The 12,958-nt window shown below is 43.2% G+C and overlaps 1 protein-coding gene across 10 annotated transcripts in view; it reads right to left on the reverse strand.

The window, feature by feature from the left end:
* ARAP3 (ArfGAP with RhoGAP domain, ankyrin repeat and PH domain 3) overlaps positions 1-12,958 on the reverse strand; it is a 680,145-nt gene that overhangs the window by 105,128 nt on the left and 562,059 nt on the right. For 8 of the 10 annotated variants that reach the window (XM_078653517.1, XM_078653510.1, XM_078653512.1 and 5 more), the window contains 6 exons: positions 5,273-5,401; positions 4,419-4,579; positions 3,613-3,695; positions 2,554-2,589; positions 1,789-1,852; positions 1,402-1,539 (listed from right to left, as the gene is read on the reverse strand). In XM_078653517.1, coding sequence (XP_078509643.1) covers positions 1,402-1,539; positions 1,789-1,852; positions 2,554-2,589; positions 3,613-3,695; positions 4,419-4,579; positions 5,273-5,401 — 611 coding nt within the window. The remainder of the gene's footprint in view (positions 1-1,401; positions 1,540-1,788; positions 1,853-2,553; positions 2,590-3,612; positions 3,696-4,418; positions 4,580-5,272; positions 5,402-12,958) is intronic. The other 2 variants (XM_078653514.1, XM_078653516.1) reach the window with 1 other exon arrangement.

The raw sequence follows: 12,958 nt of genomic DNA on the forward strand, positions 1-12,958 counted from the left end.
GAGCAGACTTGATTACTGTTTAAGGTGCTGCTCACTGACTGTAGAATATGCGTAGATAGAATCTTAACTGGGTGAAGTAATCCAGGAGCCATGATGTGAAGAGATTTACACTGCAAAACACCGCAGTGAGGGGTGTTACACTGAAACCGGTCCCGGGATGCTTGTTTCCGGTCCAGGGAAGACTTGGCTTGGCAATTCGGGCTGAACTGTTCCAATGAGGAACAGGGTCAAGACTGATTTGCATATAGCTGGGTCTGAACTGGGGTGGCGAAGTGAGCTAAAGAACGATGATGGATTCAACCCAGACCTTTGACTGGGGGTGAGGGTCTGAAAAGTTTCAGCGTTCCGTCCATCATCTCCTTGTGTTTGCTTTTATCAGTACGGGGAACTGGCTTAGCAACACTGCATCTGCATGCCTAGAAAACACCTAAATCCCTTACAGTAAATAACCTTGCATAAAATCACCCAAATTCCTCAAGCTCCATAGGATTACCGTGGCAATAAGGTCAGTGCTACAGAAAATCTAGTGCTTAGTGCATAAAATGGTAGCAAACATTGTGGGTTGTATCTTGGATCCAGAGGTTGCAACTACCTTTTAGTTCTGTCAGTACATCCTTTATTTATCTTCTCATTTTGTGTATCTGGAAATACAAGTCACCACCTTCTTTTAAGTTATAGCACAGACTGTACATCGTAGATCTTGAACAGCATAAACTGTGCCATATTGCACGAGTTTCTAATGTACACCACCACCTACAGTGACTCTGGCTGCTCATCCTTGCAAGCAAGTGAGACTCAAGTATCCAAAGGGATTGACGAGGTATTGTATTGGTGGCCCTGGCACTCCAGTGACGACTGACAGCGTTCATCACGATACTGTCAAGTTACTTAGCAATGAATGCTCTAGGGTGCCACGGCATTGCCTCAAACAGATGTATAACAAACACAGATTCCAGGATTTAAAACCTGAATTACTACACACAAACACAAACACCATACAGATAAGGAAACACACGCTGGAACACATACTCTTTCACACTCATATGGATAGTGTCTTCCCCTAGGGTTACTCATACAGGTTTTGGTACATACAGCTCAATACAAGATGTGCAAACACAATGTAACTTCCATGCAAAATAATAATCACTCACTGAAAAAGAAAGTGTCAGAATACAAATTATCAGAAGTGATTCCAAGGTGAAACAATCACTATCAAACATAGCCAATTAAAGTAAAATACCAGCACCTTCTGTGGAAAGTGTGATGTTCAAGGCTGCATATATCCTTTAAGGTCAACACAATATTGTTATCTCGTTCAGATAAATGCACACCAAATGCTAAAATTCAAAACTCATCAGTATACTTCCTTTTCTGTTCCTAGGAGGGCTGGGAGTGGCTTACCAGTGTCTGGTTGGCAGACAGCATGGTGGACTGGGTGTCATCACCATGGATTGGAACCAGCGGCATTGTACCAAATTTCTGCTTGCTCAGGTCTGAAGAGGAGTGGCGCCTCAGAATCACAGGTTGGAGATCATCATGCTGTGAAAAGAGCGCATAAAGAGTAATTGTGATATATATTTCACAAATAAGAATAGGACGCGATTTTAACTCGAGCACAGGAGGCTTACACATGGCTATCCAGCAACTAATGTCAAAAAGTTATATCTCAGAAAACATAAGAGTGATCAAGTTGCGTGCTACTTACAGGAAGTATAATTTTAGTAGATATGTTGGAGAAAAAACCATATACAAGTTAGTGTAACAGTAGGTTAGTATTCCGTAATTTACCTGCAATTTGAGGATGCTCGTGATCCAGTCCCACATCTCCAGTTGTGTTGTACAGCAAAGGCACCTGCAAAGAGAACAGAGGCACATGCTCAGACCAAGATTCTACAACTGTAAACTGGGAGAATATTTCTAGTCTTTTAAGTACAAGTACTCATAACTATAGGGATTTCGATCAACTTGATATCCGGTTTGATTGCAAGTGGAATAATTACTTTTGTACAGAGGATCCAAAAGAACAACGACCAGTGCAACTGCAGCAGAGGATAAAGGACCCACACATTGTTTTCTAGAGCAAATGCCATGAAAAGGTCAATTTGGAGTAAAATCGGAGATACTATTCTAAGGAGAGTTATTATATGGACCTGGTATGTATCATGCAAGTGTGTGATTATGGCACAGGATGAGTGATATGTTAAGGAAGATGATGTCTAAGAGGCCACATCCGTGGGAATGTGGAGAGATGTGACAGGATTTGATAGCAAGGTTAGTAAGGAAATGCAACAATGAAGGGAGGGTGAAGAACTGGGATCTGATCAGGCGAGGAAGGTGGTAAAGATCAATAGGGTTATGTGGAAAAAGGATGAACAAAAGGTAAAGGGTACGGTGATGGGGGCCCATAAAAGCATAGGAAGGGCCCACACCTATCTGGTGGTCCGAACCAATTTGATAAAAATATGATTTCTATAGCTACGTTCACAGTTAAGCCATATTAGAACAGAGCGGTCAGAGAAACACAAAAGAGACATAACATTAACGAATACTTACAGATGCTGCTTGTCCAGAAACAAGGTGAAACCCCACCTGATGTTCAAAGGGCAGCAGAAAATCAGGTGGATAAGAGAAAGAAAAGGCATTGATGACTATTACTTAAGCACGGTGACCACAATATTATTTCCCCTACTATAGAGACCATCTTGCCAATGGATCAGCAATATTAAAAATTATATTCAGTATTTGGGTAGTATTATGATAATGAATTTGTGAAATGCAACATAGCAGGCTGCAAAACAACCCACTTCTCAAAAAATGAGGTAATATAATTCATATATCGACTAACTAAGGCATCACTGTCATGGTTATTGAGAGCACACGTATCAATTTCTAAGGAATGAAAAACAAGATGATGAATTACCACAATATACAAAATTAGGAGGGTATAAAGTAAGTATTAACATAGCAGGTGAATAAGTTGTCACGTGTGTCGCTGTTGTAGTTGTGTTACTAAGGTTGTGTGGAGATCAAGTATCATTTTACAGAATAGGGTTCAATAGAATAAGGAGGGTGGTAGTATTGCAGGTGTGTGTTGAGAGAGCTGGATCTGGTGAGACTGGATGGTGAGGCAGAAGTAAATGACAAAAGCAGACATAAGTGCCAGAAGGAATTTACTAGAGAAAGAAGTAAAGAAGAAGGAAGAAGAAAATGAGAGAAGTGCACAGACTGAATAGCCAGTTATAAAAAGAAAGGGTGATTTGGCCATTATAGGTAAATAATACAAATAAATTAAATGTTTGCACAATTTTATTAAGAAACACTACAGTTCATAATAGCTATCAAACTACCAACATAAACCTTCCTGCGAAGAAGAAAGGTTTCAGTCTTTCTGACATCCACACAGGTTGTCCTTGTAGGAAGCTGGCTCTCTATATAGTGTAGCAAAATTAGGTGCACTGTGAAGGGAATCTAGATACCCCTTACTAGTGTACAGGGGCTTGCTTTAACAATCCCGAGGTGCTCTGTTTGTTGGTAGTGTGGTCGAGAAGCGTTAGGCTTATCAGAGGGGAGTAATAATGTATTTCTTAATATATGGCACATCGAATTACTTACTGAGAAGGTGGCTTTAATTTCTTTCGAATTCCCATGTACACTTTTGCTGTGTCAAGGGGCCACTCTCGCTCAGGCCTAGAACTCTAAAAAACAGAACACAAGGGATATCATTTCACAAGGTGACTTTATGTTCATTCTTATCTAAGCATAGAACATATTTAATAAATTGCAAACTTCATAAGAACAAACAACATTAACATCAAAGGGAATAAAATATACAACTCACTAACCTGTATGTAGGCGTAACTAATGCTAATACACATATCCAGGGACCTTTAGGTCAACTCATGAGCCCAAAAATAAACCCAAGCAAGACCTTATACATCAGCTAAGCAAAAGGATATGTCATCACATGCAGCAGTACATACTCACAGGAGGTCATGCGTCTAACCATGGGCCCATACTCCAACTTTAGAGCTCATGCACTTATGAGACCATGCAACAGTGCAGAAGCCAATACATCAACCACATCCCTTTACACACGCACAACAGCATATCCATACAAATAGTGATAGCAATTCTGCACACTATTTAAAAGATAGTATTAAGCTAGTATGTGGTTTCGCAGTAAGGATGTGATTGTTACGCCCAAGTGTGCATCTCAACAAATCTAATGAATCCGCCAATGAATCCAAATTCCAATTTTCACCTTCAAAATACAGACAAAGGCATTGGCCCTCTCATTTTCTATGAAATCACACTCTAAAAAGTCTGTGCTCAGAAGAATAGTGTAGTTCTGTCATGGAAGAATGCTCTGGTAATCTCGATCACCATTATAATAAAATATGCTAACCCTCAAAATTTACCCCAAAAGCAAGGCATTTGGTTGTCACCTTCTTCTCTTTCAGCAGCAATAATTTCTTCTCTCGGATTACAAAGTATCTCTCTTGAAACTTACACCCCAAGAGCTTGGGGTGTTCCTCGCGACATTTCAGTAATCCACACTTTGGGCCATCTCGCTTGGTCCCTAGAAGAAGAGGAACAGGGAGGTGAACAAGTTATCAAGGGCACTGTCATAAACAACAGACATAAAGATAAGACAGAGAGGAAAGAGAGAAATAATATATTGCTAAACATTTCTTGAGCATTCTGTTCTCCTCACGTTTCTCAATATGTTAATCCATACACACACCTAATGCCTGACAAACGTTCAAATGTACGCCTAAGACATCCACATAGATCTGACTATTATCCAAGACTTCAGTCTATTTTCAGTCAGTACCTAATGCCGACATTAGAATAATCAAAAATGGGCTGATGGCTTAACACTCTCCAAACAGCCAGTGTAATACATCAGACTGAAAAGACAGTTATGAAACATTAGTCAAGAAAATGTACAACTTATGTAATTATTAGATTACACAACATTAAATGCCATGCTGAGGAACGACAGATGGGAATTATAAGTTGATGGGTATTTGAGGAACTGTATAACGAAATGATCAATAATTAACTAATAGAAACAAGGAAGAGATGCTGGGGCAAAATGAGAAAAATGTGGCTGAAGTAGGAATGTTTTAAAGTAGGGTCTTACTAAGGCCTGAAAAACAACAAATAAACAAAGAATACAATTGCAAGAAAACACCCAGACCCTTTAAATGCATAACTGTATTCTTTTGTAGATGGGCATTTGACACAATACTGCATATGCTGTACTCACCTGTAAAGAGGCAGATCCCTTCCCCAATTGGCACTTTCTTCACCAGCAGGTATGCTGAGCTGGGCTCTGGCAGTTTGCACCACTGTAAAGCTTGTTCTAACACCTTCTCCTTGGGATGCAGGGGCCGTTCTGTAGAAGGACAGACATTGATTGACTAATAGTACACAATATTATATAAAGGAAGTGCCTCAGAACCTAGGGCCTAACTTAGAGACTAGGGGGACTTAAAATCCTTCAATTTCAGAAGTAAAATCTAAATGAGGAGCAGAAGCCACTGGCTGAATTTTCTCCACCAGAGGGACATAGTTGTGGAAGGAATGTAGCTGGACACTTGAGACAGCATGGTAAATAAAAAGTAGTAAACAGGAGATGGCTCTGTAGAATGTTCCCAGTTCGTACATAATTAGGAGCTGAAGCATGTTTGTCCTTATGCAGCAATGCATTTAAACATAGCCACCTATTAGACTTGGCTCTCCTTGCATGGTCACCCTCAAAGTTTTGCCTTTACCTCTCCTGTTTTCTGAATATTGTTTGTTTGGCATTAGAACTCTGTGCACTTCACCACTGCTCACCAGTGGTAAAGTACTTGTGCTCTTTCACTACAATATGGCAAAATGGGCTTACACCTGATTGGCATGCTTAATTTATTTGAGAGTACCTAGTATACGGTACTACTTGTACCTAGAATCTGTAAATAAATGCTACTAGTGGGCCTGCAGCACGCATTGTGCCATCCACTAAAGTAGCATTTTCAAACATGTCTCCGACCTGCCATTGCAGCCTGCAGTCAATTTTTAAACTGCCAATTCGACCAGGCAAAATAAACCTTTTGCCAAGCCTAACCCTTCCTTTTTAGGTCTCGCAGAGAGACCTATTGCAGCCAAACCACAAAGCTGACTTTTTACGATCCGGATTTGTAGAAGTGCACGTGCTCGTGAACGCGCTTCTATCCCCCTGCCTTGCTCTTCAAAGGCTCCCCTTACCATTTGCTGACTTCATGATGCGGATTTGTACAAGTGCACGTGCTCGTGACCGCGCTTCTATCCCCCGCCTTGCTCTTCAAAGGCTCCCCCTACCATTTGCTCCTGCCTCCCCGCCCACTGGTTCACACTTCAAGGCCACCAGGTCGTGACTCGCAATTCGGCCCAGCAGCTTCAAAGGGATCTGCTTCCCCGCCCACTGCTTCACACTTCACAGCCTGGCGGCCGTGACTCGCTCTTCCTCTATCGCTCTCAATGCTTGGCTTGCACAGCTCCCACCCACTCCCGTATCCTTGCATCTTTGATCTTTCTTTTTAGACTTAGGATGTGACGCATATGCTACAGCACAATTATAGTGTAGCTCTCCAGAGGACATGAATCCATACGCTATACGGTATCAGTAATCGTTTCAGCCGAAAAAATACAGCCAAGGGACACAAGATGGCAGTATTGGTAAAAATGTGGTGAATAACAGAACAATTTAATAGCGTTAACACATTAAAAGTGTGGCGTTGTTCTAACCGGCTTGTTGAGTATGTAATGTTTGTTTGTGTACTTTGACTTTATTTGCATTGCGCCCTATGATGGTTTATTTATTGGCACCATTCCTCTTGTTTATGTTGTTATTTGGTTATCGGCACACATGCACTCGTCCAACATGGCGCTTGCACCCTTTATATCATTACTCTTTGAACACGTAGTACATCTCCTACCTCTGCACCAGTACATTATCTAGGGTCCCGTACACTGCACCGTTGTTCGAACACCAGCACCAGCCTCGAGTCACTGCCACTTCGTTGAAGTAAGTTAACTTACCATCAGCCTTGACTTAGCATGTTTTGGGCCCTCTTGTCACCTTATTTCGTTTGTTTGTTAAATTGTTACAAGCTCATAACTAGGATGCACCCGCGTTCACTTACTAGTCATTGAGTTGGTTTACACACTGCGATTTTAGCATGTTTGTCACACATGATACAGCCAGTATTTTTTCCTTACAATAACATGTGAGGAAACAATTTTTGAGCTCTTATAGTGCTCTCAACAATGGTGCACCCGCGTTTACTTATACGTTTGTATTCATTTATTTGGTTGACACACTTGCGATTTGTGTATGTCCATGATTTTCGTTCTAATAGTCAGTACACACTTTTAGTAAATTTGCTTGCATGGCAATTTATGGACGCCTGATTTGACCCTCCTTCCCTGAGAGTTAGCACGGTTCAGTGCCTTGTCTATTATTATTTCGTTACATCGTCCGAGTTCACCTGGGTGAAGGTGCAGGTACACCAATGTCGGTTGGTTACACATGATTTCTTTGCCTTATTTTTGTATAGAATTCCCCTGACGAAGGGCAAACACTGCACGAAAGGCATTGGGCGAAGGGGAAATGTATGCTGATATGCATTTAAGTTGGCTCTATGGAGTGATGATATGATGAAATGAATATCGTCCCATCAAACAAAGAATAAAAAACCTTTGTCAATCCATTTGAAGATCCTTGCCTAAATTTTGGATTAAACAATCTCTTGACATTGCAACTCGCGACATTCCTGCTGTGCCCAGGGGGACGTTTTTATTTAGTTCATTAGTTTCAGGGGTATTCATCGGTATAGTTGCGTACCTCCTGAAGCTGCTTTATTACGAATACTTTTAGAGGGCCTGTGTGCTTGCCTTTGTAGGCAGGGGTACTGTGTCACCATGAAGAATAGAAAAGTAAGGTCCCCGACCTGGACATATCAAACAGGCCCGGGCTGGAAAGGTGAGTTGCTGTTAAAGCAGCAGCTGGAACCCTCTTCACACATGGGCATTCCAGGCTGCCAGTGATGCTTATCACAAACTTAGCTTGTTTTCATTGCACTCTCCCTGCCCTCCTCTGGTGCCCACGTGCTGGTTTATCCTCCCCATCCCCCTCCCCCTTGTTGGTGTGCCCTCATACGCCCCTTTGTCTCTTGTTGCTCCCTCATGCTCAACAGCCCTTCCTTCCCCCTCCCCCGCTGTCCGTTCTGTTCCCTCCCTCCCTCCCTCCCTCCTCCATGACTCTGGATGGCACCTAATACATTTCATCGAGCTTAGGGAGAAATGTGTTATTCTTTTCAGCCGCCCTCCACAAAGATTAGTTGTGCGAGTTTCTCTTTCAATTAAGTTCAGAAGTGTGTTACAATTTCTGGAGAATATTTGAAATAAACAACTGATATGAAATAGTTTGAGTGCCCCACCCCGGTCATTTCATACGCACCCATTTAGCACTGAAAATGGCAGGCTTGGCAGCGTAGAAGCAGTCGCGTCACTGTGTCATTCGTAGGGAAGATTTACACAGCTTTGGTCTCCATTAGAGATGCCACCTACATTGGTATTCCTCCTCCAAGCCAAAGCGCTCTGGCAGTGTAATATGTTCTTTAAAGAGGTGACATACTAAGATTTTGTGGTATAGTTTAAAATCAAGGATGCAACTAACATGTGAAATGCCCGTGGGCATGCATTGCTCACTGCCTGGGCTGGATTTCCATAGCTCTCGTTCTTTAAAATGAACTTTATATAGGGCAGCACTCCGTTGCCCAGAAGGTGTACTCTCGTGAAGGTGTTCTTCTATCACAGAAGTTAACAACCTCGAAGTACTTGCAGAATTCAAACTCATGAGCTGAACATTCACAGATGTCAGCAGTCGTGAACTAGTTCTGACTATATTTGTTTTTTTTACTCTCCCTTATCTGCCCTTCGTCTGTAGCTCTGCCATCCAGTTCCTCCATTAGTTTTCCTGCCCTCTCCGGGCTCCTTGCTGGGGCTCCCCACCCTTCCCTCGTTTCATATGAGTATATTTAATATCACTATGGATGATTGTACTGACTGTGGCCGTGGTGATGCTCACTTAGGTTATCCATACCTCCTATCCATACCACCCCCCACTCCATCCATCCATCCATCTCCCCACTCTCCGTCTACATCTCTCCCTTTCCCTCACTTCCCTCTCCGTCTCTCCTCTCCCCTCTCTCACCCTCTCCCTCTCCCCCTCTCTCTTCTCTCTCCCTCTTTACCCCCCTGCTCTCCTTTTTCTCCCTCTCCCCATCTCCCCCTCCTCTGCCTGCTCTCCTCGCTCTCTCCCTCTCTCCCTCCCCTCTCTCCCCTCCGTCCTTCGCTCTCGTCCTCCCCCTCTCTTCTTACCCTCCCTCTCTCCCTCTACCCTCTCTCCCTTTCTCTCTCTCTTTCCCTCACTTCCCTCTCCCTCTCTCCCTTTCCCTCTCTTCCCTCTCCTCTCTCCCCGTCTCCGTCTCTCTCTCCTCTCTCTCTCATCTCTCCCCCCTCTCTCCTCTCTCTCTCTCTCTTTACCCTCTCCCTGCTCTCCTTTTTCTCCCTCTCCCCATCTCCCACTCAGCACCACCACAGCATCACTCAGCACCACCACAGCATCACTCAGCACCACCACAGCATTCCTCAGCACCACTCAACGCCACAGAAAAACTCAACGCCACAGAACCACCCAACGCCACAGAACAACTCAACGCCACAGAACCACTCAACGCCACAGAACCACTCAACGCCACAGCACCACTCAACACCACAGAACCACTCAACACCACAGAACCACTCAACGCCACAGGACCACTCAACGCCACAGCACCACTCAATGCCACAGAACCACTCAACACCACAGCACCACTCAACGCCACAGCATCACTCAACGCAACAGTATCACTCGGCACCACTGAATGCCACAGCACCCCTCAACGCCACAGCGCCACTCGATGCCACAGCACCACTCAACGCCACAGCATCCCTCAACGCCACAGCATCACTCAACACCACAGCATTACTCAATGCGACAGCATCACTCAATGCCACAGCACCACTCAATACCACAGCACCACTCAACACCACAGCACCACTCAACACCACAGCACCACTCAACACCACAGCACCACTCAACGCCACAGCATCACTCAACGTCACAGCATCACTCAACGTCACAGCATCACTCAACGCCACAGCATGACTCAACGCCACAGCATCACTCAAGGACACAGCATCACTCAATGCCTCAGCATCACTCAACGCCACAGTATCACTCATCAACACTCAACGCCACAGCACCACTGAATGCCACAGCATCACTCAGCACCACTCAACGCCACAGCATCACTCAGCACCACTGAAGGCCACAGCATCACTCAGCACCACTGAAGGCCACAGCATCACTCAGTACCACTGAAGGCCACAGCATCACTCTGTGCAACATTCAACAACAACTGGTTCTAATATGTTCTCTCAATGTTTCAAGCTTTATTACAAATGTCACAAAAAGATGTTAATATTTCACTGCTGTTCTTGGATTTTCATCACAATAAAATACACTGAACATAATCTTCCCAGAAGTTATTTACAAAAGTTTAAGCTATTGCCATTATAAATTACAATAACTTTTAAGTATTAATTATTTAAAAAAATAAAAGCCATTGTTATTTGTAATATCAATACATCTAAGTCACGTAAATACAACACATATTGCATTACAAATGCTATAGGTGTCACATTTGCGAAAGTTAAAACTATTGGCATTGTAAATGACAAAGCTATTCATTTCGCTATTTTCAAAACCAACACATAAATAAAAAAATTGACATTTACAATACCAATAGCTCAAACTTTCCTAATGCGAGACCTATTGCATTGCAAATGCTTGTTTATTATATATACAAGTCACCTCTAAGGTATGCCCTAAAGAGTCCACAGGGTAGGGTTTATTGTATTTAAAAAGTAGGACATGCGTTTTTAGTTCAACATGTCCTGGTAGTGAAAAAACCCTAAATCCCACGGAATAACATTGGGTTACCTTATTACTTTTAATACGTGCTAACATTTAATTGGAAACAGGTAGAAATGTCATGTTTGGACTCAAATAAATAGCATTTTAAACTCCTCTTTAATAGAAAAATCGGAATTTAGATTACAGTTTAGAAAATGTCACTTTTAGAAAGTTGGAATTTTCCTGCAAAAAAAGCTTTTAATGCCTTCTAGGAGCTTCCAGGTGCCTGCACCTGTTAATGGTTTCCTGATTAAGTAAGCATATTGGACCCAGAGAATGAACAACTGGGGTATAGGTGTGGGCAGGATGCTCCATCCTGACAGGATGGTTAGTAGTGTAGCTGTTCCCTGCCCTACTTACATTTCGAAGGGCTTGTCTCCAGGACACACAAAGGAACCTAACACTAGTTTTCTGTCACCCAAAACTTCTTAGAGCCTTGGTAAGGGAAGGAAAGAACTTTACAGAACCAGATGTAGGGGTAGCCTAGAAAGTGTTCCTACTACCAAGGATGGCACCAGGCTTAAATATTGGACCTCCCAAGCCACTCTTCAGTGGCTTGGGACATTAAAGGAGGACTGCCTTGTCCCCCAAAGGAATGCCCTGTAGCTTGAGGCCTGTCCTGTTCCCCAGAGGACTGCACTGTTGCTACCAGAGTACTGTCCTCCTACCTAAGGCCCCCCTTATTTCCCAGAGGACTGCCCTCCTGCTTGAGGTCTGACCGGCTCTCAGAGAAGGAAGACTGGATCTGCTTCCTTCATCCCAGGCTAACCTGAGTGACTCCAAGGATGTGTTGGATGATCCTCCATTTCTGAGCTACATGGACACAACAAGCTCCAGAGGTCTCCCCGCAACTGCCCAGCTGATCTTCTGCAACCGGACCTGCAATTAGACCTGCCTGAACCCTGCTGGCCTCTCTTAATGTGAGTCCCTGATCCCCAAGAGGTGCCTTGCCAGGTCCTGCACCCTTGGCTGGCAGCAGAGTGCACTCCACTTCAAGAAAAATATGAAAATAGTGACGTTTGGGCTACTCGCGGTGCCCAACCTGCTCTTCAAGCCAAATGCCTCCTCCTTGCAGCCTCCTCCAGCGTGAACAGAACGCTGCAATCTGGACTTGAGCAGGTAACTCTTCAGCTGGACTAACCTGGTCCCTATACCCGGCCGGCTCTCTATTGCAGTCAGCCTGAACTTGTGGCTTATCCCCTGTCTAGTGCATACAGAAAACTATGAGTGGCACTTTCTGCTTCTTGGAGCTATTTTTATTTTAAAAATAAGTTTGCATATTCCCGGTTTTACTGATTGAATTTTTACCGTTCTGGTATCATTTTCTTTATTAAAATGTATGCTATTTTTCTAAATTAGTTTGAGATTTTTGTTGTGTTGTATTTTTACTTTATTACTGTTTGTGGGATGCATAAATACTTTACACTTTGTCTCTAAATTAAGCCTGATTGCATTGTGCCAAGCTGCCAGAGATTTAAGTACAACGTATTTTTTGTTTTACTTTTGTTAGTCACCCCATCAAGGATTGTGGTTGTTGCTTGAGAAGGGTTTACACCCCGTCAACTAATAACCTAATTTTTTACAACACCTAATGGGCAAAATACTCTTATACATCAGGCCCCTCGTTATGAGAGTACAGTGAAACTAAGGTGTATACAGCTCTGCAGAAACTATAGCCCATTGTGATAACAATACATGCCACTATAGGAAGACTATGGGAAACCATAATAAAGGTGGAAGGTGTTTTCATGGTTTGGACTCTTGATATGAGACGGGCCTCCAAGATCCTTCTTGGGGAAGTCAAAGTCATGTGTGCTGGTCTAACATCGGTAAATTGCCTACTGGATTAATGATCACCAATTTATCAACTTAGCCTATAAAAAACAGGACTCTTGGGAGGGAACAGAT

Source organism: Lissotriton helveticus, chromosome 7, assembly GCF_964261635.1.
Source record: "Lissotriton helveticus chromosome 7, aLisHel1.1, whole genome shotgun sequence".
Classification (NCBI taxonomy): Eukaryota; Metazoa; Chordata; class Amphibia; order Caudata; family Salamandridae; genus Lissotriton; species Lissotriton helveticus.